At 38.3% G+C, this 24,973-nt stretch overlaps 1 protein-coding gene across 4 annotated transcripts in view; it reads right to left on the bottom strand.

The window, feature by feature from the left end:
• Positions 1-24,973, bottom strand: part of LOC127454369 (F-actin-uncapping protein LRRC16A-like) — a 217,576-nt gene that overhangs the window by 107,149 nt on the left and 85,454 nt on the right. For all 4 annotated transcript variants that reach the window (XM_051721518.1, XM_051721520.1, XM_051721517.1 and 1 more), the window contains exons 5-11: positions 23,647-23,768; positions 19,363-19,460; positions 19,064-19,134; positions 18,631-18,704; positions 15,389-15,464; positions 2,447-2,535; positions 2,214-2,308 (exon numbers count right to left, since the gene is read on the bottom strand). In XM_051721518.1, coding sequence (XP_051577478.1) covers positions 2,214-2,308; positions 2,447-2,535; positions 15,389-15,464; positions 18,631-18,704; positions 19,064-19,134; positions 19,363-19,460; positions 23,647-23,768 — 625 coding nt within the window. The remainder of the gene's footprint in view (positions 1-2,213; positions 2,309-2,446; positions 2,536-15,388; positions 15,465-18,630; positions 18,705-19,063; positions 19,135-19,362; positions 19,461-23,646; positions 23,769-24,973) is intronic.

Raw genomic sequence — 24,973 nt, 5'->3', positions numbered from 1 at the left:
CAAACTTTAAACCTAAAAAAAATTCATCAACAGTGCTAGGCACACATACAAAATGTGAATTGTCATTTTAGCAATATAAAATGATTTTTATCTTAAATTCGCAGAATATTCTAATTTTAACTTGACATCCTGAAGAATTTGCCTTCAGTACCTTATGCCACAAATAAACAGCCTTGGGCAACTAATGAAATAAATCTAGGACTGGCAACCAATTCAATAAATCAATGTCAATAATTTGTGATTAATCTGATTAATGTTTTTGTAGTTAAACTGTTAATGCATTCAGTTATAAAACAAAATAATCTGCAAGTTTTGGGTTTGGCAATTCACTTGGATGACACTTGTAAAGGATTATGTGTACATAAAAAGACACCAGACATAGCCCTTTTCCGTGCCGAGCCTGTGCTCCGCTGGTTCAAGGCCGGGGCAATCTGGAGCCTATCGTAAACCGGCCATGCTTTTTCACTGACCTGAGAGCCAAACGGTGACGTAACGGGTTACTGTCTACGTGGTAGTTTCATGTGACTACCTCAAACAAAAACAAACATGGTGCATCACAGTGTGTTTGTATACAGCTTTTACTCCTGTTTTTGAGGACATATTTAAACATACGGATTAATGCAATCCATCGTTATTATATTGCTCAACAAGATTGTCAGAGACGAGATCTATGCTAAAGATGACAGGTAATATAATTACATTATATTGTATGAACTATGGCTTAACTTGCTTAGTTCTATACAGTGGAATCATTGGTGTAGCAGATGATTAAATTTGGATTTTTGCCATAGCATATAATATTATTGGTTGAGAATCCCACCGTTTTACTTAACAGATAGCTGCAATCTTCCAAACTTAGTGAGTAGCTGGTCTAAAATCTCCTTACAGAACAAAACAATGCACAAAATAAGCAATGGCAAATATAACAACTTATAATATAGCAGATCAACTGCAGAGGACACCAGCAATTCACTGTTTATCACGAGCGTTACTGGTTGAATTGATTTCCCTGGTTAGTTAGCAGGCTGGTCGGTGTCCAAGTCCAAAACATCATTGCTCCATCCACTGTTGCTTTTGCTTATGTCCTTCTTATGGTCCCTGCACTCCCTTAAGTGTTTTTCAATTTGTTTATGATTTGGTCAACTGTCAGATTGAAGGCGGCATGCATCATTTCGTGCTGTATCTTTTTTCCTTTGCAATCTCTCTAGTTTATCTCGGATCTCCGTAAATACCATATCTCTTTTGATGTCTGATAATTTTGTGTTTTTTTTTTATTGTTGTTAAAGAGCGAAGAAGTACTCCTTGCTGCAGACGACAGCTACTGTTGTTGTTTGGGAAAACTTTACCATGGTGACGAAACATTATCCCGCCCTCTGTCCCCTGATATAATCGGTTTCTGCATAGAGACCAGCAAGCTTTTGGGGCCGGTGCAGAACCAGGTTTTCGGCACCGGAACGAAGCCTTTTATGCGGTGGAAATGCGCAGAACAGTTCGAGAATTCGCACCGGCCCAGGAACCCGCACCCAAACCGTGTTGGTAGAAAAGTCGAACAGATGTAGATTCTGCAGCAGTTCATTTAACATTTCTTCACAATACTTCATCAAAACGCACAATACTGAACAAAATTTCAATCTGCAATAATTAAAAAATAATCTTTCCAACACTTTACTTACATTTGTAACAAAGTTTTTCCAATGTCATTTGATGCTCTCTCCATTAATAAAAAAAATAAAAATACATATCATATTTGTTGAGCTCTATTGATAATTAAGTTCTGCCATATAAAGACTCCAAATGACTTTACTTTTGTTAAACATCCCATCTGGATTTAATTTATAGATAAATTACCAAATGAAACTGTTATTAATTCCTTACATTTATATAGAGCTTTTCTAAGCACTTAAAGTGCTTTACATAGTGTTGGGGGAATCTCCTCATCCACCACCATTTATAATTTCAAATTCAGTAAGAGCATTAAAATCAACCTTGTGTCAACCAATCAGATTTTTACGCTTCATGTCATTCTGCCTGAACTGCAAAAAAATTGCGGCACACTATTGGGCAGATCAGGTATTACAATTTGCAAACTGATTTCATACTACTGTTATTTTTGGTATATAATGGCAAAATACTGTGGTACGTTATTAGTATTAGTACCACACAATCCTATACAGCACAACAGAGAGAATATAAATACCTGGACAGTAACTTACCTCTGTCCTCGAGAGGATTGTTGGCAAGGTTTAAGCTGTGCAGTCCTGAGTTGGTATTGTGGGTGAGGGCATTTGCCAATTTCTGTGCAAAGTCCCTGTAATGCAGAAATAGAGACTTCAAAATCTGCAGCAAATTATCTGCCAACACTGGTAGCAATTTCATACATACTAAGCAGAATAGGAGCTTTGAAGTTGAAAAAGCTGTTAAGTCCTATGGACGGTTGGTTGCTTACGTTTTGAGTCCAGCATTGTCCAGAACCAGCTCCTCTAGCCGGCTCGATCGGGCCACAACTCTCAGAATCTGATCAGAGACATCTGCAGACTGAATAGACATATGCACAAAGCATGATTACTATATTCAGACAAAGACTTCTCCAGATCTGACCACAGACATCATATTTCCAATGTCATATGAACATTTTGGTGGCAAACCTTTCCAAAGATTAGCTCACTCTACTAAACAAACTGTATTCAATTATGATGTGATTTGGGTGGTCTTCTGAATAATATGAAAAGTATCTGAAAATAACATTTCCTGAAAACCTTGTAATTTGCATCCCTTCTTGCAATTACTGTGTATTATGGAAATATCTTCATGACATGACATCATGAGTGGTTATAATCCATTAAAGGAACAGTTCACCCAAAAATCTCATGTCATTCAAAACACATATGTTTTAGGAGAAATTCTCAATAGTGCGCAACAGTCTGGTTCCAGAAATGGAAGCGCAGCAGTAATTCTGTCAAGAAGGTTTGGGGTAGTATTACACCATTTATTCAATTAAGGCATCTCATCCTATCATAATTCAGCATCTGCTTTATAAGTTCTGCAGGTGTCCTTCATCGTTTGTCATGCACACTGGTTTCACTCACTCGCATGTGAGCGAAACATATAATCTTCATTCATGTTGCTTTGCTTTTCAAGCAAACAATCGCTTCATATTTGGATTATACATCACTGGTTTACTCACCTAGATGTTCACATGCATCTATGCAGCTGGTCTCAACAGCAAGACATGCAAGTCCAATGGTATTTTCTTCTCTTGGGGGAACAATTGTCAAATACATCTAGCTGGTGCCTGTTAGGGTTTAGGTTTTTGCTATCAATGATCTCAAATCCCTCTTTATCATACACTGATCAGCCACAACATTAAAACCACCTGCTTAATATTGTATAGGTCTCCCTTGTACCGCCAAAACAGCGCCAACCCGCATCTCAGAATAGCATTCTGAGATGCTATTCTTCTCACCACAATTTTACAGAGCGATTATCTGAGTTACTGTAGACTTTGTCAGTTCAAACCAGTCTGGCCATTCTCTGTTGACCTCTCTCATCAATAATGCATTTCCATCCACAAAACTGCTGCTCACTGGATGTTTTTTTGTTTTGTTTTTGGCACCATTCTGAGTAAATTCTAGAGACTGTTGTGTGTGAAAATCCCAGGAGATCAGCTGTTACAGAAATACTCAAACTAGCCCGTCAGGCTCCAACAATCATCCATGCAATTATCTAATCAGCCAATCGTGTGGCAGCAGTGCAGTGCATAAAATCAGGCATATACAAGTCAGGAGCTTCAGTTAATGTTCACATCAACCATCAGAATGGGAAAAAATGTGACCGTGGCATGACTATTTGTGCCAGACGGGCTGGTTTGAGTATTCTATTAAATGGTTCTACAACGCATGGTTTGTCAACATCTTATAATTAGGTAAGTGATGGTATTTTGCTTTGTGTAGGATTTCACTGTTCTGGGATAGTGCTCTTTTGAATCAGATACCTAATATTTAGTCGATTAAGCATCACACATCATGAATCAATGTGTGTTGGTTTTTGACACAGACTTCGACAAAGCTTAGGTATCAACATTAAACCATTACTTGCATTTCATATTTGCACTCTTGATCTGCTTCTTGTGGCATTCATCAGTTCTTCGACCTTTCAGTGGTCTAAAGTTTTCAAGTTCAAGTGTATTATAAAGCACTTTAAAAACAGTACAGTATAGACCAAAGTGCTGTACATCAAGATCAAACAAAACAACAGTGTTGTCAAAAAAAAAAAAAAATAAATAAAAAAAACATTTCCAAACATTAAAACCAAATATCAAAACATAAAAATGACCATTACATTTCAAAGGCCAAAGCGAACAGATGAGACTTGAGCTGGGCTTTAAATATATTAATAGAAGAGGAGGACCTAACAGACAGTGGTAAACTATTCCACAGCTTCTCCTAAGCAGCGCAATGTGCCATCCAAATGCGGCAAATTTAGTGTGTCTTTCTGGCCGTGAGAAACAGGCGTGTGTTTTCCACCTATTTGTTCTATATTATTATCATCTATGCCGTCACTGCTGTGGTCCCCGTTGGGCAGATACATTTTAGTAGCAGTTAAGTGAAGGTATTTGTGGCTGGTTATTTGTGTTCAAAGATAAATAAATAAATAAAATGGTAAAGCATAGTTGTCTTTGCAGGGTATTGCAAAAGCAATGCTAACCCATCTGCAGGGTTAGAAGCTTAGCAAGCCTTAGCAATCCAAGCTTAGCAATACAAATTCCAATGGTATTGCTTCAACTATACCAGCCCTTTTCGCAAGGGTTCAAAATGGTTAGTATGTTTTTGCTAGTATTTTTGGATAGCTACTATTCAATCATGGATAATGCATACATTGGTGGTTTTGACACAGGCTTCAACAAACTTCAGTTTCAAACATCGCATTCTCTCTTTTGTCTTTTTGATCTGCATTTTATTGTTTTCCCCCTTGTTGCATGGGTAACCCTTTTCCCCTACAGTAGCTAACAATAATGCAAATAAAAAAAAACACAGCGTTGTTTATCTTTTTCAAGAATAGTGCACAAACAATGCCACCTTTCCCCTCAAAGTACAAAATAGTGTTGCTATTTTCAAAGGCATTGCACAAACAATGTTCGCCCAATTCAGGGCTCAGACGCGTCATTGGCATTGTTATCCTTTTCAAGGGTATTGCACAAAAATGCCAGATCTATTCAGGGCTCAGACGCATAGCTAAACATTGGTTATCCTTTTCAAGGGTATTGCACAAATAATGCTCACCCAATTCAGGGCTCAGACAAGTAAAATGTTTTGGTTATCAATTTCAAGGGTATTGCATAACCAATGCTCGCCCAATTCAGGGCTCAGACAAGTCAAATGCTTTGGTTATCCTTTTCAAGGGTATTGCACAATCAAAGCTTGCCTTACGCAGGGCTCAGGGACATTCTATGCATTGTTTATAATTTTCAAGGGTATTGCACAAACAATGCTCCACCCCCCACCCCCCCAATTTCTAAAAAATAAATAAATAATAATTCAATTCAATTGCATCGAAATGTCACCTATTTTCACAGGGTGTGTGCAGGACTCTCACTTTATCAAGGACTGCACACAAGTATCAGGCATCCTTTGCACATTCTTAACATCAATGCTCATCCTTTCGCTAGGGCCAGCAATTCACACAAGCTAGTGTATGCTTCTGTAGAATGTCACACTACGCACACTTTCATAGGTTAATGTGTATTTAATCATATCCTGTGTTATGTTTCATACAATTATTTCTTCTTTTTCAGGTTATCTTCACCTTCTGAAGACATGATTTGTTGTTTGGGTTGGTTATTTTTGTATTTTGTCATTACTTTTGGGGGTTTAATTTTAATTAGGCCTAAATTCCTTTTGGGGTAAGTTCCTCTCCCCTGCCTTCATCATCTTCCAGCAGGATCTGACGGTTAGAGGAAAAAATCTTAATGCTGAACCGTAGAATGGGGCTTACACCAAAGGAAAATATACCCTATATCATGATTATTCTCATTTATTCAGAGTCTATTTGGTAGAAATGGAAGCGCAGCACTAATTCTGTCAGGAAGACTCGGTAGTATTACACCATTCATTCAATTAAGGCCTCTCATCCAATCATAATTCAGCATCTGCTTTATAAGTTCCACAGGTATCGTTTGTAATGCACATTGGTTTCATCCCCCATCCACCCCTTCACCACCAGTTTAGGTCCCATCCTGCCATAGGGGTAAGTTCCTCTCCCCTGCCATCATCATCTTCCGGCAGGATCTGACGTTCGGGCAAAAATATGAACACTGAACCGCAGGACGGGGCTTACGCCAAAGGAAAATATTCTACCCCATATCATGATTATTCTCATTTACTCCGAGCCTTTCGGGTTGAAGTAAAAATCCCATTCATTTTCTTCATTCGGGAACTAATTATTTACGATAACTTTTAAACCTTTAAAGGCAGACCTACTGCGTGGTTGTTAATCAATGGGATATGCTTATGTTGAAGCCATCAGTCTGCATCATTTAAACAGATTTTTTTTAAAGTCGTGTTTAATTGCAGAATTCCTGGTAAAGAACTGCCCTACCTAGGATTCTGAAACATCCACCATTCAGAGAACCACAGTCAGCAAATTGCGGTAAGAGAGTTCTGCAGCGACTGCCCGCTTCCATGAAACACAACAAATGATCAATGACTTTTCAATGACTCAACGACTTTGAATCAGCAGTTTTATTTTTTTTTTCATTGTTTTAATTTGATCAAAACATCATTTGCAATGCTTCATGGGATTGTAGTTCATTCCCTCATGACAGATGTTAAGTACACAGTCTTGTACCTTTGTCTTTTTGTCCAATTTTCAAACGCCTTTTTTTTTCTGTGATTCACCTCGGAGTTTATGGATTAGAACTCTTATTTTATGAAATTCCACTGGGAAAAAAAATACCTCCAAAACAAAGATGGCTGAAATAGTGGGCGGGCACTATAGCACTATATAATGTTGATGCTGCTTTTTTTTCCTTATCATGAAAATTTATGGGGATCATTCTGACCAACATCTCCTTTTACGCAAGCCATCTAGGTTTGGAACAACATGAGGGTGAGTAAATGATGACATAATTTTCCATTTAGGGCCAATCAGAATTTGGAGTCAGAACTATCCATTTTATAATGTCTAAACCATTTGTTCTGAATAATGACTGCTGCGATAAATGCAAAACAATGTTTTCATACATGTTAATAATGTGTGATGCTGCACTAACATGTTAAAAAAGAATAGCTCCTTTGGTTACAATGTATTCAATGCAGTACTTGAAAAATGCAATGTTAATAAGTATGCTTAACATAGGAGAATTTTATTTCTCAAGAAATAAATCACTTCTTGATCCTTACATGATTTCTGCTATAACACGTGCTAAAGGTGCCCAGAGAATGACAGATCAAAATTTAATCTTGTCTGTAGTGGCACACTCACACACACAACACATGCACATCTGCCCTTTTACTCTCTCTCTCACACACACCCACAGCCACTGACAAATCAAACTGACACCTCTATTTGTAACTCTCAATAGCTCATCATCCACTTACAGAGAAGAGTAATGCAGCAGTGGGATTTTCACCCTGTAAATGCTGATCATTAATAAGCCACTCAGGGATATATGAGATGCACTCATGATCAGCATACTAATAGATCCGAGACATCAGCCACTCTGAGACATGGTAAATTATTACTGCACCTACAAACCACAAACAGTTTGCATATGGAAGTGTAAAAGGTATATGTGGTTAGATACGGGTTTTTGGTAACACTTTACAATAAGGTTACATTTGTTGAAATTAGTTCAGTCAGGACCACTTCCATCAATTAATATTAGATTTGAATACTTCAATACTTTATTCACTTATAGACAATTAAAGCCACATGTTTATTTTTATTTTTTTTGCTTTAAGATTAAATTAATTAGCAATGAATTAAAGAGTTGGGCTTAGACACAAAATGACACGGTTGAGACTTTTAAGCATTTTAAGAACCCATGAAATGGTTTGAAAAGTGCAGGTTTATTTCCCGTGTTGACATTTTTCCTATTGAAACAGGAAGTTAGGGTGGGACATACCAAATAATAGCTAACAGCCTTCAGTTTACATCACAGCCTGGCAAAACCACCTGACAGCTTGTATACGTGTCAGGATCCTGTCACTTTGGTCAGTCATGTTCATTGTGTGGTGACAGGATCCTGATGCCCATGTTCTGTGTTTGTGTTTTTATGTTCGGAGTGTGGTGTCTGGGTCCTGACTCTTCGGTCTAGTTCGGTTTTGGGTCTGGGTCTGGATCCAGACTCTCAGGCTCAATGTCTCATCTTTTGTGAGCGCATGGCTTTGGGTTCGGTTCGCTTGCCATGCGCTCTCCTGTCAGTCTTCTGTGTTGTGTGAGTGCACATGGCTGTGTTTGGTTCTTCATCGTCATGTGCACTCATGTCCGTTTTTGTCTTGTATGTTAGCACATGGCTTTGTATGTCTGCCATGTGCTTACATGACTCCCTCTTCACTCTCCCTCGTTTAGTCCTTGTTGTTGCTTGTAGCTCCTGTCTGTTCTTGTATCTCAGTTTGATCTTCTGTTGGTTTATCTTTTAGTTTGTGTATTGACCTGATTTATTGTTTCTCTCCCTCATGAGAGCTTTTGTTTGTACTTTGTTTTATTTTTAATAAAGCCCTTTTTGAAAATTGCCTCTGCACTTGGGTCCTCCCTCAGATTCTGTGACATAACAATCTGGCCAAACTTGGATCCAGTAGGGGCAAGATGGGCATTTTTCTCTACCCAGCTCCCGTCCGGAAGAAGCTGGTCTCTCATGGCACTACCCAGGAAAAGATCTTGCAGAATGGGTGGCCCTTTGGCATTTATGCAGAGGAGCTGGTCCACAAGCCCCACAGGTGGTGCTATGGTGAGACCAGTATTAAACATCCTTTCCTGATGGGTCTAGACCAACCGTACAGTGTTGAGGAGCTGGGTGAGATTTTTAATTATTTTTTTGGCATTTTTTGGGATTTGGTAGACCACCTCTGCCGGCTTGCAGTGGTGGAACTTCTGTTTAAGATGTGGAACTCCAAATCCCAAGACCCCTCTCAGCCTGTGTCCTGTCCTTCCCCTTGCTCTTATCGGGCTTCACACCACCATAGGAGGAAGAAGCCTGCTGCGGACTGCCAGGAGGCGGTCGAGCCCACCATTGCTCCTCCCACCATCGGCAAGTGGAGGAGACAGACCCCTATTTCTGAGCCCACTGAAGATCGCCTGGAGGGGTCCCACATCGCTGCAGTTCACCCAGAGGGGTCCCACATCACTGCAGCTCGCCTGCTGTAGCGCTCCCGGCCATGAAGGCTGTTTTCCTGCCGGCACTACTTTCACCGACACTCCTGGTTAAAGAGGTAATTGATTCCTCGACAACGGCCACCACCCAACCTGTTCACCCCCCCAGCGGCCACCACCCATTCTGTCCAGTTCCCCATGGCTGTTGACGAGCCCGTCCAGTTCCCAGTGGCCGCCGCCCAGTCTGACACCTTTCCAGTGCCCACCACCCAGTCTGACACCTCACCAGCAGCCATCACCCATTTTCCTGCGGTCGCCACCCAGTCTGTTCAGTTCCACGTGGCCATTGACGAGCCTGTCCAGTTCCCCATGACAGGCGACCAGTTGAAGCTTCCCTGGAGGTGCCCGCCCTCGTTGCTGCAGCACCCCTACTGTCAGGCGCTTCTGGCCACGGAGGACGTTCCCCTGCCAGCAGCCTTTCCTGTCCTGTTCATGGAGGTCAGTATGCCAGTTGAGCTTACCATCTCTTGCCTGGCTACCGCCCTCCTGAGTGTTTGGGCTGCTCGTGCCTCCATTCTTTACCTAGCGGCGGCCGCTCAGCCTGTCCAGTCCCCAGCAGCCGTCGCTAAACCTGTCCAGTCCCCTGCATCGGCCAACGTCCTCGTTCCTGTCCCAAGGCTGCCTGACCTCGTTCCTGATCCTTTCCTCAAGCCTCCTCCCAGGCCGCCGGACCATGACCCATTCCTCGACCCTCCACCAAGGCCGCCAACCCCGCCCTCTTTCTGAAGCCTCCCCCCTGGTTTCCCCCTCCCTCCCCCCTTGGCTGGCGATGTCGGCTCCACCCTGATCCCTCCCACTGGCTTCCCCCTGGTCCCTCCTGCTGGCCCCACCCTAGTCTGTGTATGTGTCTATGTGGTTTGGTCTTGTTTTGTGTTTTATGTTACCTTTTTGGGGGGGGGGGGTTTGGGGGGTAATGTCAAGATCCTATCACTATGGTCAGTCATGTTTATTGTGTGGTGACAGGATCCTGACGCCCATGTTCTGTGTTTACGTTTTTATGTTCGGAGCATGGTGTCTGAGTCCTGACTCTTCGGTCTAGTTCGGTTTCTGGTCTGGGTCGGGATCCAGACACTCATGCTCCATTTCTCATCTTTTGTGAGCACATGGATTCGGGTTCGGTTCTCCTGCCATGCACTCACCTGTCAGTATTGTGCGAGTGCACATGGCTGTGTTTGGTTCTTCATAATTACAGCTAAATTAATAAATTCCAGCTAATTGATTGTTGGGAAAAGGAAATAAACTCTTAAGTATTGGCTCTACCAAAGAAATATCAACAAAACATTATTTGCTACAACCAAGCGGGTTGAAGGTATGCCGAATCTATAATAAGCTGGACAATCTCAGTCTAGAGAGCACTTAATAGGACAAAATCTTGTATTTGCCCCTGAGTCTTGAATAGATATTTTTAATAGATAATAGATTAATTTTTGTCAACTTTCAGAAGAACAAGATGGCCTCAAAGCTAACAGATATTGACTAAAAGCCACAAAACTTTGATTTTTAAAACAAATAAAAAAATTGATTTCATGGGGTCTGAGTATTATGGGAAATTGACACTGTGTAAACTTGATAGCAGATTTTCAGATGTCTGTGTCTGAGAACAAAGACGACCCCTGGCATTGGTTTTGTTGACTGATGTGGTCACTGCTGAGTTTACTCAATTGTGAACTCTTTCTCTAAAGCAAAACATTTATCTTAACTCATTTAAGGGGACTTAATTCACCTGTTTATTTTGCTTATTGCTTATCTCCCATGTATGTGTTAGAACAAGACTGAAAACTCAAGTAATTCAATGCAACTTTTACTTTCTGTACTCTGCTTGAGTAAATTAATACGTTTAAGCACTTTATACTGCAGTTTTTCTACACAGTTAAAGACAACATGAGTAAGAGAAAGACAGGAGAGCCAAGAGACCAAACTAAATTGGGACTGGATTAAAAATTAAAACTCTTAGAGCTCTGACCCAGTTCTGATGTCTAGAATCCCGTCTGGCACAGCCATCAAAGAAATCAAACAGAGTTTACTGCTGAGGTAATGGTATGAATTATTCCTCAAAAACTGTCTTTCACCCAAGAGCCAAAGCTGATATGAACCTGCTTGCTGTAAATAATTCTTATTTTGTATTTTTGATCAGACAGAATCAATGACGGATGCTGAGGACAGCATGTTGAGTCTAGTGCAAGACACAACATGTGCTTGTCAGAGAGAAGTTAACATAATATCAGAGATCTTGACGTCACGTCCCATATTTCAATCTGCTGAGTAGAATCAGAACTAATCAGATGCCCAGTTCCCAAATAAATCAGTCTATCGAGTCAGTTCTTTTCAGCAAATTGGCCAAACAGGTTAGCAAAATGGTCTGAATCGATTGGCTATTCAGTCCGATTTGTTTGTTGGATAAAGTGGATATTTACCTAAAGTCAACAAAAGACTGCTTTTTTGAGAGGTAACTTTGAGAAACTTCCATTGGTGCCGTGTCTTGTTGATAAGAAGCTGTTCACACCAAATGTGTTGTTGCGTCCACCCATGCTGTTTTTCAGATGTCTTTGACCATTGCATTATGCATCGCTGAGTTTTTGGCATCTCATGCAGCAGCGCCAATATTTTTTTAAAGTTCTTTTGTGAAGTAAAAAGAACATTAACTGTTAAAAATATGTCTTGAGACACCTGTGTTATACTCTTTTCCTTGATAGCACTCGTACAACACACAGACATCTATTTGATGCGTGTGTTTACATCTGGAAGACGTCTATTTTATGTTGTTTGCTCATCTGCAATACATCTATAAGACGTATGTCAATAAGTATATCTCAGATGTCAATAAGACAATCCGCAAATGAGATGTTTATGATTTACAATGATTGTAAATCTGATTTTTCTGGATGTTTAGCAAATGTTAGATGCTTTCCAGATGAAATTATCTAAAACAGACATCTCTTTTAGTCATTGTACAGTTATACTGTATTTTGTAAAACAGAATTGTTAAATGTTAAAATAATAAATGAGGTTTATTTTATCTATAGTTCTTTCACCTAGTTAATACATTCCTAAAAAACTCTTGTCTTTGACTCGGCCTTTACTGGTCTCGGTCTCGACTCAGATTTGGCCCTCTCCAGTCTTGGTCTTGACTCGTACTCGACCCTCTTCTGGACTTGGTCTTGACTCGAATTTGACCTACTCTGGTCTCGGACTGAAATTGGACTTGGATGAGCTGGTCTCGACTACAACACTGCGTTCTTGCGTACAAACACAGCTCGATGGTGCACAAATCCGAAGGCAAGTTTCAAACTTTGTTAAACTTGACACAGCAACCTAAAAACTGTATGTTTATGATGCAACGCAATCGATATGCTCCAAAAGCATCCATCTGATGCAGGTGTAAATAGACAAGCCTTTATAATATGTCTCGGACTGATTGACGAATTCAATTGCAAAAAGGATTGCTGTGAACTGTAGGCCAAATTATATGCTTATGTTCAATAATGTAAATAAACAATATATTGCAATCTAAAGTCTTTTTTTAATAAACTTGTGTGCCTAAATAATGTAATGGAATTTAATTTTCTGTATTATAAAAAAAAAAATAATAATAATATACATATATATATATATATATATATATATATATATATATATATATATACACACACAGAACTGTGCAAAAGTTTTAGGCACTTGGGAACAATTTTGCATAGTGAGGATGTCTTCAAAAATAATGACATAAATAATTTTCATTTATCAATTACCATCATACAAAGTCCAGTAAACATAAAAAAGCTAAATCAATATTTGGTGTGACCACCTTTGCCTTCAAAAGAGCACCAATTCTCCTAGGTACACCTGGATACAGTTTTTCTTGGTTGTTGGCAGATAGGATGTTCCAAGCTTCTTGGAGAATTCACCACAGTTCTTCTATCTATTTAGGCTGTCTCAATTGCTTCTGTCTCTTCTTGTAATCTCAGACTGACACAATATTCAGTAGGGGGCTCTGTGAGGACCATGCCATCTGTTGCAGGGCTCCCTGTTATTCTATTCTATTTGCAAATAAATGTTTGGGAGTCTAAAATTTATATTTCCTATTGACACACCAAAGTTAAAAATATAAATAACTATCTTAAGACAATTGTTTTTGTGAAGCATCTTATGTGCCTAAGACTTTTGCACAGTACTGTATATATATATATATATATATAAATAATAATAATACATAATAATACAATATAAAACTTGTGTTGTGTTTGTAATTGTTTGATATCCATTAGATAGATTTTTGTGAATATTTTGAATGAAATATCAAAAGGATAAACAATAAAGACATTTTTCACAGCCTTCTTTGCTCATATTTGTTTGCCATGATTCTCTGATTGGTGGATTTTTCCCCTCAGGATGATGGGTAATGTAGTTCTTCACCAGGAATTCCGCTATTTTTTTAATTAAGTTGAAATAACATGGTCCATTGATTACCATTGATTAACAACCTCCTAGCTCGTGGTAGGTCTGTCTTTAAAGGTATATAAGTTGCGTTAATTATCAATTCCAATATGGAAACAATGCATGGGACTAGACTGTTATACTCTATTAGGGTATCGTGTTGTTCCTCCAACGACGAATGTAATGCAATCAATTGCGAGTCGAGACTCCTGTGTGCTTTCCGTAAGGAGTGCTATTTGTACGGCACAAATAGATGCTGCCTATGTATAGTGTTCCAAATCAATCACTTACTGTATGAGGTTTCAGGATCATTAGGATGCTGCCTTAGAAGGCCAATAAAATCCAGCTGCAGCTCCAGAGCACCATCAGTTTTAGGGCAGAAGTGATAGGGCTGCAGTCTCTGGGTGGAAGTTTGGGGCGAAGCTGAAATATTATATCACCGCGGTAAGTTCCCGTCCAGCAGGATTCAAGTTATTTACTTGCTAACTGCTTGGATATGTTTTCTGTTAATGTTGTGGATGCTTATATTTGTTGTCATACTTTAATGAGTCAAATATTCCCTGGGGATATTGTGTTTAACATTCGAATAGGTGAAGTGTTTAGTACAGAGGATTGCCGGCAAAACTGTAACAAGTTTACAAATATTCACGAGTTCTGAATATTTCTTATTATCTTTACTGCCAAACGAACATTTTTTGAGCTCTCTTTCTCCTTCCCTATTGCTCTCCTCTGTCTCTCACACCACCTTTTAGTTTTCCTCCTTTCCAAAACTATTTACTGCATTTTTCATTCTAATTTATTCACTTCATTCTCTCTCTTTTATCCAGTACACTTTCCCTCTTTAGGATGCATGAATTATAATGCACGTGTCTCCGTTTCAGAAGCTCTCACTCTTGTTCAGTCGTATCTCTGAATGGCTCTTATGGGGGTTGCTGTGAATGATGATGGCTCTTTTCACGGAGATTCATCAGCTGCACAAATCAATGCGTGCAAACCCCAGTGACAGTTCTTAAAGTACACAAACCCTGTATAGCATGGTATTTGACATTCACTCCAGAAAAAAACCCTTTGGACACTTAAAATGTGTGCTTACTCTTATCTCCCCAGATATTTTGCTTTCTCTGAACAATTCTTAACCATTTCAGTACAGCGGATTGTGTTTTGGCTAAAGGCCATTAAGAGTTGCCATGGAGACCGTGCCTATAGACAAAAGAAACCCAGCTTTGCTCTTGTACCCACTAACCAACAAAATATTTTGGCCATAGGTGCCTAATCTCAGTAGAGAGTGTATGCCAAGAAACATACCACAATGAATCAGATTTTTTTCTTTTGTAAATAGAATATTGTAAATGTATTGTTCTGATGTAAAGCTTTTTGATGTTGTCTGGTATTATTAAGATACCAGACAATCCATCACATTGTAATGGAGATCATTGTTCCATAGCATTGTTGGGCCCTGTGATTGCAGAGACATTAAACAGACATGTCTGGGAGGATGATTAGACATTTGTGGGAAGTCTGAATGATCTGTTGTCATTATCTGACAGCAAGTTTCATATCTGTCATTAGGTTTGAGAGTTTAACTCACCAGTTTATAATCTTTGGTGGAGAGCTTGGTGAACCACTGGTTGTATTCCAGCACTGCGATTATTGCCACCAAATCCCTGCACACACACACATACACACACACACACAGTGTTTACTAAGGCATGTCCTCCTCGGATAAAATACCTCAAGTTTTGAGTTTAAGCTCTAAGAATGACATTGTTTTTAAACATCTTATTTCATTTAATAATCAAGCATTTTCATTTGAGAGAGAACAACTTCAACTTTAAAAGGAATATTCTGGGTTCAGTACAATTTAAGCTCAATCGACAGCATTTGTGGCATAATGTTGATTACCACAAAAAAAAAAAAAATCTGACTCTTGCAAAACCTGCAAAAATTGAGGTTACAATGAGTCACTTACAATGTAAGTGAATGGGGCCAATTTTTTAAGGGATTAAAGCCAGAAATGTGAAGCTTCTAATTTTATAAAAGCACTTACATTAATTCTTCTGTTAAAACTCATGTATTATTTGAACTGTAAAGTTGTTTAAATCGTCATTTTTTACAGTCAGTTTAGAGTTGTTGACATTACATCGTCATTGCAACGATGTTGTAAAACTGGAAAAAACTGTACACAGAAAAGGTTAGTAAGCGATTTTATCACACTAAAATCATGTTAACACTCATACTGTTCATGTTTTGTGGCTATACTTTTGAAACAGAAAGTATTTTAATATTTAGGGATTGGCCCCAATCACTTCCATTGTAAGTGCCTCACTGGAACCCAGATTTTTGCTTTTTTTTAAAGAAAAGGAAGAATAAATAGAAATAAATTCTTGTGGTAATCAACATTATGCCACAAATGCTGTCGATTGAGTTTAACTTGTATTGAACCCGGAATATTCCTTTAATGTTGCAAACATTAAAACACAGGGGTTTTCCAAACTGGGGTGCAGAAACCCCCAGGGATCCGCAAGGGTGTGCTTGGAGGTCTGGAGGAAATTTAAGAGAGGAAAATAAAAGTATTTTGTAGAGCTGCCAAAGTTAACATGTTTTTGCTCTTTGCGACATAAAATTCTACTAACTCTAGCGGGTAGAAAAAAAGATACTTAATACAAAGTACTATTTTCCAGATAATATTTTAACATAATTTTTCAGAAATGTGTTTAACTCTCTGGAAATATATCTTTTTCCTTTCAGGCACGTTTCTGAAATCCCTGAAAACTGCAGTTGTCAAGCCCCATTTAAAAGAGTGCACTCTGGATAACTGTATTTTAAACAACTACAGACCAATCTCAAATCTTCCTTTCAAAGGCAAGATCATTGAAAAGTTTGTTTTTAATCAGCTGAACACATTCTTAAACTCAAATGGCTACTTGGACAATTTCCAGTCTGGTTTCCGACCGCATCACAGCACAGAGACGGCGCTCATAAAGATACTTAACAATATTCACCTAAATACTGATTCAGGCAAAATATCAGTGCTCGTATTACTAGATCTCAGTGCTGCCTTTGACACTGTTGACCACAACATTTTCCTAGGCAGACTGGAAAACTGGGTTGGGCTCTCTGGGTCAGGTCCTATCTAGATGGGAGGGGTTACTATGTGAACATGGGCAACTATGAATCTGAGTAGACATCCATGACGTGTGAAGTCCCAAAAGGCTCAGTTCTTGAATGACTCCTGTTCAACATATATATGCTCTCATTTGGCAAAATTATGAAAAAGAACCAAATTGCATACCATAGCTATGCAGACGACACCCAGATTCACCTAGCCCTATCGCTAAATACTACAGCCCCATAGACACTCTGTAACAGTGCACTGATGAAATTAACAGTTGGATGTGCCAAAACTTCCTTCAGTTAAACAACGACAAGACAGAGGTAATTGTATTTGGCAACAAAGGCGAAATTCCCAAGGTGAACACACACCTTGACTCCAAGGGTCTAAAGACAAAAAATAAATGAAGGAATCTTGGTGTCATTTTGGAGCCCAACCTTAGTTTCATTAGTAACATCAAATTAATAACTTAATCAGCCTACTATCATCTCAAAAATATAGCGAGAATTAGACGTTTTGTATCCAGTGAAGAATTCGAGAAACTTGTTCATGCATTCATCACCAGTAGTGTGAATTACTGCAATGTACTTCTCACCGACCTTCCCAAAAGGACCATTAGACAGCTGCAGCTCATTCAAAATGCTGCTGCCAGGATTCTCACCCGAACCAAAAAATCTGAGCATATTACTCCAGTCCTCATGTATTTACACTGGCTTCCAGTTACATTTAGAACTGATTTTAAAGTACTATTACTCATTTACAAAACACTCAATGGCCTAGGACCTCAATTCATTGCAGATATGCTTGTAGAATATAAACCTAACAGACCCGTCAGATCATTAGAATCAAGTCAGTTAAAAATACCAAAGGTTCACTCAAAACAAGGTGAGACTGCTTTTAGCTATTATGCCACCCACAGCTTGAACCATCTTCCAGAAGAGGTCAGACGTGCTCCAACAGGAGCCACATTCAAATCCAGACTGAAAAAATCTGTTTAGTTGTGCATTCATTTACGTACTGCATCATTTCATTTCTGTATTCTTTTTCTTTTTCATTCATTTTTAATAATTTTTACTTTTTTAAAAATGTATTTTATTACTTTTTATTCTTATTTCTTGTTCTTAATTGGTTTAAAAATGTAATTTATCTTGTATTTTCTTCATCATTTTTATGTAAAGCACTTTGAATTGCCATTGTGTATGAAATGTGCTATTTCAATAAACTTGACTTGCCTGATAATTTGCTTTCGCATTACTACAGTGACAATATAATAGTCAATTATTTATTTTTGTAAACAAACCTCTTTATATCATGCTTAATATTTTTCTCACACAATATAAATGGGTCTTTATACAAGAAAAGGTATGTGATATGCTCTACAAAATCAGTCAGAAGTCTCAACGGGCCGTTTTAGGAAAAATTAGGAAACTGGTCAAAAACATGATTTTTTTTTCATTTTGGGTTTTCTATTGTTTTTGATAAAACAAAGTCACAGCTTTCAAATTATGTCAATGTTGCCATGAAATTCAAACTATAAATGTTGTTTTTATGCTCTTTAATGTGGTGTCAAATCACTTCAACTGCTGTCAGTTCAGATGGGAGTGCTGCATATACTGTAGCATTTCAAACCCATGAAATGATGAGAAGTTATAACTTTTAGAATCATTTTATTCCATATGTTGGACTGTCACAAATTAAATATATACTGTATGCTTTACCTGTTCTCTAGATGACTGAAGTCCTGCAGGTTCAGTTCTCTTGTGTCCTGTGTAAGATAAATCGTGTCTACATCCTGATTGGTGGGAATAAAAAACATTTTCATTTGTTAATGTGGTACTGAAGTTGTTACGAAGTCTAAGAAATTTCTAATTGCACAACTAATAAACTAATCCAGAGCACAAATATTTTTATTTGTGATTCTTCAAAAGATTTGGTATATTTAGTTCAACTGAAATATCTTTGTGATGGTACAAGTTTGTTTATTAACAGTTTGTTTATTTGGCATTCATGCTAATCCAGATGATTTATGGGTAATGCTGAAAGCAGAAATGTGTTTATCTGCGCTAAGTGGCCTCCTGAGAGTTGACCAAAGAGAATCCTGAGTCAAATACATTAGAGAGTAGATCAATAAGTGTAAGTGTGTGTACTGACCCACTGAACCTCTTCTCGGAAGGGGAGGCCTAACCAATCACACACACACCTGTACTGCAGAGAGAAACCCCCTGGAAAGATCAAGAATATATGAAACTCATGTCAATACCAGTCATAAGCAGAAATACGAACAGATGTACACTATATGACCAACACTATGTGGACACTGTCTTGTAACGTCAATGGTTTTGAATTTAAATGTTCAACAAGGACATATGGGTGTGGTCTTTGGGTGTCCACATACTTTTGGCCATATAGTGTACTGTACATCCCAGACACAAAGCATGATAAAAATTTACCACAGGGCCCCGTCTCAGATCCACTCTGATTCTCCCAAAAGGTTTGCAGAGAGCTGATTCTCTCAGGAGGATCCATGGACAACCTCTTCATCACCTTCCTGCCAGACACAGTGATAAAAAAAGCACTGAATAGGACACTACATCATATCAGAAGCATATTCATAATTAATTTACTCATTACTTCTTGAATTAACATAATATCCCTTTGTTAATAACCATCCTATGTACCTAAATAGGCGTGGACAGGTATGACAATGTCATATCACGGTATGAATAATTGTATATCCTGGTGATGGTATATTTCACAATATAGTTATTTTTACTGCATATTCAAACCCCAACATTTTTATATACTTCAGAACCAATCTGGTAATGTCAGTGAATTAAATATGTTTCAAATTAAAGGTACTTAATTGTATTTATTTATTATTATTTATTTTTGGGGGAAATTGATGGACACACACCTAATCATACACCACCAAATCCATATGCAGTATTCATAACAAATGAATGATAAGTTGCCTGGAAATGATCATTTGTTAGTGGGAAAAACAGCTGCTTCACATTATATAACACTTAGAAATTGTGTGGCATGTGCAATTTAGTAAAAAATAAATTACTCCCAATTATAATCAACAAAGCTGTGAACAATGAAAACACCCAGGGACGCAGTTTGCAAATGTGCTTTTGTCAAAAAAATTTTAAATCATGCAAAACATTTACCGATATATACCACGGTATTAACAAGATAGCAGAATCTCTACCAGTAGACACATTTCTACTGTCGCACAGCATATACAGGTGCATCTCAATAAATTAGAATGTCGTGGAAAAGTTCATTTATTTCAGTAATTCAACTCAAATTGTGAAACTCGTGTATTAAATAAATTCAATGCACACAGACTGAAGTAGTTTAAGTCTTTGGTTCTTTTAATTGTGATGATTTTGGCTCACATTTAACAAAAACCCGCCAATTCACTATCTCAAAAAATTAGAATACATCATAAGACCAATAAAAAAACATTTTTAGTGAATTGTTGGCCTTCTGGAAAGTTTACTGTATATGTACTCAATACTTGGTAGGGGCTCCTTTTGCTTTAATTACTGCCTCAATTCGGCGTGGCATGGAGGTGATCAGTTTGTGGCACTGCTGAGGTGATATGGAAGCCCAGGTTTCTTTGACAGTGGCCTTCAGCTCATCTGAATTTTTTGGTCTCTTGTTTCTCATTTTCCTCTTGACAATACTCCATAGATTCTCTATGGGGTTCAGGTCTGGTGAGTTTGCTGGCCAGTCAAGCACACCAACACCATGGTCATTTAACCAACTTTTGGTGCTTTTGGCAGTGTGGGCAGGTGCCAAATCCAGCTGGAAAATGAAATCAGCATCTTTAAAAAGCTGGTCAGCAGAAGGAAGCATGAAGTGCTCCAAAATTTCTTGGTAAACGGGTGCAGTGACTTTGGTTTTCAAAAAATACAATGGACCAACACCAGCAGATGACATTGCACCCCAAATCATCACAGACTGTGGAAACTTAACACTGGACTTCAAGCAACTTGGGCTATGAGCTTCTCCACCCTTCCTCCAGATGAAATACAAAACTTGCTCTCATCTGAAAAGAGGACTTTGGACCACTGGGCAACAGTCCAGTTCTTCTTCTCCTTAGCCCAGGTAAGACGCCTCTGACGTTGTCTTTGGTTCAGGAGTGGCTTAACAAGAGGAATACGACAACTGTAGCCAAATTCCTTGACATGTCTGTGTGTGGTGGCTCTTGATGCCTTGACCCCAGCCTCAGTCCATTCCTTGTGAAGTTCACCCAAATTCTTGAATCGATTTTGCTTGACAATCCTCATAAGGCTGTGGTTCTCTCGATTGGTTGTGCATCTTTTTCTTCCACACTTTTTCCTTCCACTCAACTTTCTGTTAACATGCTTGGATACAGCACTCTGTGAACAGCCAGCTTCTTTGGCAATGAATGTTTGTGGCTTACCCTCCTTGCGAAGGGTGTCAATGATTGTCTTCTGGACAACTGTCAGATCAGCAGTCTTCCCCATGATTGTGTAGCCTAGTGAACCAAACTGAGAGACCATTTTGAAGGCTCAGGAAACCTTTGCAGGTGTTTTGAGTTGATTAGCTGATTGGCATGTCACCATATTCTAATTTTTTGAGATAGTGAATTGGTGGGTTTTTGTTAAATGTGAGCCAAAATCATCACAATTAAAAGAACCAAAGACTTAAACTACTTCAGTCTGTGTGCATTGAATTGAATTCTAATTTATTGAGATGCACCTGTACTTTATACCGCCCAGACCTATTCTGAAGGTATTCCTTAAAAGAGGTCGATGGATAGTGGAATTTTTTTCTGATCCCGATAACTAATGTGGTGTGTAATGATTAAAATTGTTTTTTAAATCTATTTATTGAATGTTAAACCTTTTTTACTCTTTCCTTACTGTGATGGGCACAGACATAGAGGCTGCAAGAGTCCAAAAAGAGTAAAAACCCAGATGTGTGTTTGTTGTGCAACTAAAATTTGGTGCAAAACGTGGCACTTTTAATTACAAAAAAAAGTCTGAAACACGCCAAGGACTCTTCCTTATAAATTACTGTGGTTTCAGCTCACATAAACACATAAGGGAAACAAAACATGCACTCTTACAATTATCTACAAAGTATTACAATAGATTCACTACAGTAAAAAGCTAATAAATATGAGCTAATAAATAGTGTATAAGCAGTAACTAATCAACAGTAGATCATCATTCATCAACAGCAACCTAGATCATCAGCGATCGCTTGTCAATTGTCATACGTGTCTTTTTTTAATAACATTTCGCATTTATAATTGTGAATTAGTCAATAAACAGTGATGTTGACAGAGTCTTGGCTCTGTTACAAAGCAGCGCTCCAGACTGCGACTAAATGGTTGCATTTTGCTAGCTTTTTCCTTGCCAGTGTGAGTAAATTTTTATATAGCACTGGTGCGACTACAGAGTTGGCCAACTCTCCCTCTCCGTTTAAGTGCTGCCATTTTCTGTTAAGCACTATCAAATGGCAAATGTGTAAAAAGCAAATAAATGGTGCTATCTGCTACTCGGATCAATGGACAGAGCAGCGTGAGCACAGAGCAAGTATGTTTACACGCAGATCCGGTCTCAAGCTCTCAAACGTGCAGTAAATCATTAAGCGCTGCGAGAACCAGTGAGAAGCACAGCGCGAGTTGCGGAAACCATTTGAATTTGGCACAGATTTATTTGGTGCAAACCTTTATGAAAACCCTCTGTGAGTAAACTAGTTTAAAACCACTTTAAACTGTCCAAAATCCTACACAGCACTGATGCTGAGAAAGCACTGTGACATGCAACAGACAGATGTTGGCAGACTTTTCACATTAAAAAAATTACCATGAATTTACTATAGCAACACTAACTGTATTAATAGTATTTTAGACAGAAATATCTATAATAAATATCACATCATTAGCTCTATTAAACGTATAAAATACTGCATTGCTTTTCATTACAAAAATGCCATCGTTGGTTTTATAGATATCATGTTACATCTAACCATGGTATAAGATCCATGCTTGGTTTTACCAGTGGTTACCATGGTCTTGTTACAAATACCACTGTTAAACTATGAAAACTATGGTACATTTTTAATTAGCGCAAATGCAAAATAGAATCAAGAGCTTTAAAGTCTGGACCTTTGTGAAGTATGGACAAAGCTAGTTTTCCTTCTGTGTAAAATTGGTTCTCTTTTAATGTTCTCTGATTGAAGAAAAATATAACTGGTTTTGTTTGCCTTCAAATTTCCCAGAGATAACTGAACTTGAATCAACTTGAATCAAGAGCCTGATGAAAGGAGTCCCAATTCAGTCGCACTTTTATGAATAAGTTAGCCCTGTATAAACTAGGTGTTAACTTTACTTTTTATAGATGTTAAAGATAACGTTCTAATCCTAATTCTAATCCAGGACATGAGCATGGAACCCCTCCACTTTTAGTGTGTAAATCACACCCCTAAACTAACTAAACACTTAATTTTGTGTGTGTTTTTTACTTTTTAGTCATTCATTTGTAATGACGGATAACAGTTTTTCACAATGCATGTTATGGACTCAAGCGATCATGTAGTAATTGAAACAGGCCTTTTGACATTGTAATATTTTCAAATAGATCGATATTGATTCAAATCGAAATTGGATCGAATCAAGAGCAGAAATCAGTGCCAATATCCAGCCCTACTCATTTTATTCTTCTATCTAGTGTTATTTGTACACTCACAGAGGCGGCAGGCCGGGGTAGATCCTTTGGAAACAGCTGCCTATGTGAGCCACCACCTCATTCACCTCCTCTGTGGATGCCATCTTCAGCGAGATCTGACCCCGCTCATATTCCACTGCAAACTGACACACATAGAAACAATACAACACTGGAGTAATATCACTATGTAACACAATTTTTGTTCCTGGGTAGTAAGTGTTATTTCCTTATTGCTTATGCCTCAAAAGTATAGAAAATGGCTATTATCCCCCACAAACTTTGCTTTTGTGACCAGGACAGTGATATTTTGAAATGTACCTATTTCCAATGAGAAAACGGGCGAATCTGTGTCTTTTTGTTCACATAAAGTCAGAAAAAAAAAACAACATATGGATCCAAATTAACATGTATTTATACTAAAGTAACACAAAAATGTCTACAAAAGATTTAGAAGTGAGTAGTTCATGGCTCTCTTTTCCCCTCTGTACCATCCTACAAAAATACATTTATTTCACCCATGACTAATCTAATGTGTAAGAGATTCTTGCAACATTTTTCCATATATGATATATTTTTTCAACAACATTGAAAATTGTAAAACATTTTCAAATTAAATTTTTTTACAATTTTAAAAATTAACAAATGTTATAACAAAATTCCGAGCAACAATTATCCATCTTACCTTCCAGAGTTTTTTTTGCAGTGCTCGCAGATGAAATTAGGTGCCCAGGGTTTGTCTTGATCCCCCACAGGCATGCCGAAATATGCCTTGTAGGCCTCACATATCTTAGCAGATGCTTCCACGGAGTACTTTTTCACTCTCATCTTGATAAATTGGCTGCAGACATAGCAAAATGCATCTGCCAGATGCTTGCAGCCTCTTGATGCCATCTCAGAAAAATGCAGATATGTATCCACTTAGGCAGCTGGAACTAAACTGAACTGGTGGGCTTAAGGCCCCTGTATTTATACTACTATTTATATTACTGGAAAATTCTAGAACTTTCTAGAAGTTACTCCAAGTTCACTCAGCACTGAATCTATCTGGAATGTTCTGGAAAATAGGTACATTTCAAAATATCACTGTCCTGGTCACAAAAGCAAAGTTTGTGGGGAATAATAGCCATTTTCTATACTTCTGAGGCATAAGCAATTAGGAAATAACACTTACTATCCAGGAACCAAAAAAAAAAAAAAAAAACATTTGTTACACGGTGTATTCATTTGTAGGAATCTATAGTATACTGTAAGAAAACCAAAGTAACCATCATAAAACCACAATCATAATGTGTTCAGAACAGTAACTGTCAATATTGGATTATAGTCCATGTGTGTTACATTAGCATTG

The sequence above is a fragment of the Myxocyprinus asiaticus genome, chromosome 16, assembly GCF_019703515.2.
Source record: "Myxocyprinus asiaticus isolate MX2 ecotype Aquarium Trade chromosome 16, UBuf_Myxa_2, whole genome shotgun sequence".
Lineage (NCBI taxonomy): Eukaryota > Metazoa > Chordata > Actinopteri > Cypriniformes > Catostomidae > Myxocyprinus > Myxocyprinus asiaticus.
Note: the sequence above shows the minus strand (reverse complement) of the source record. Positions and strands in the feature narration are given on the sequence as shown.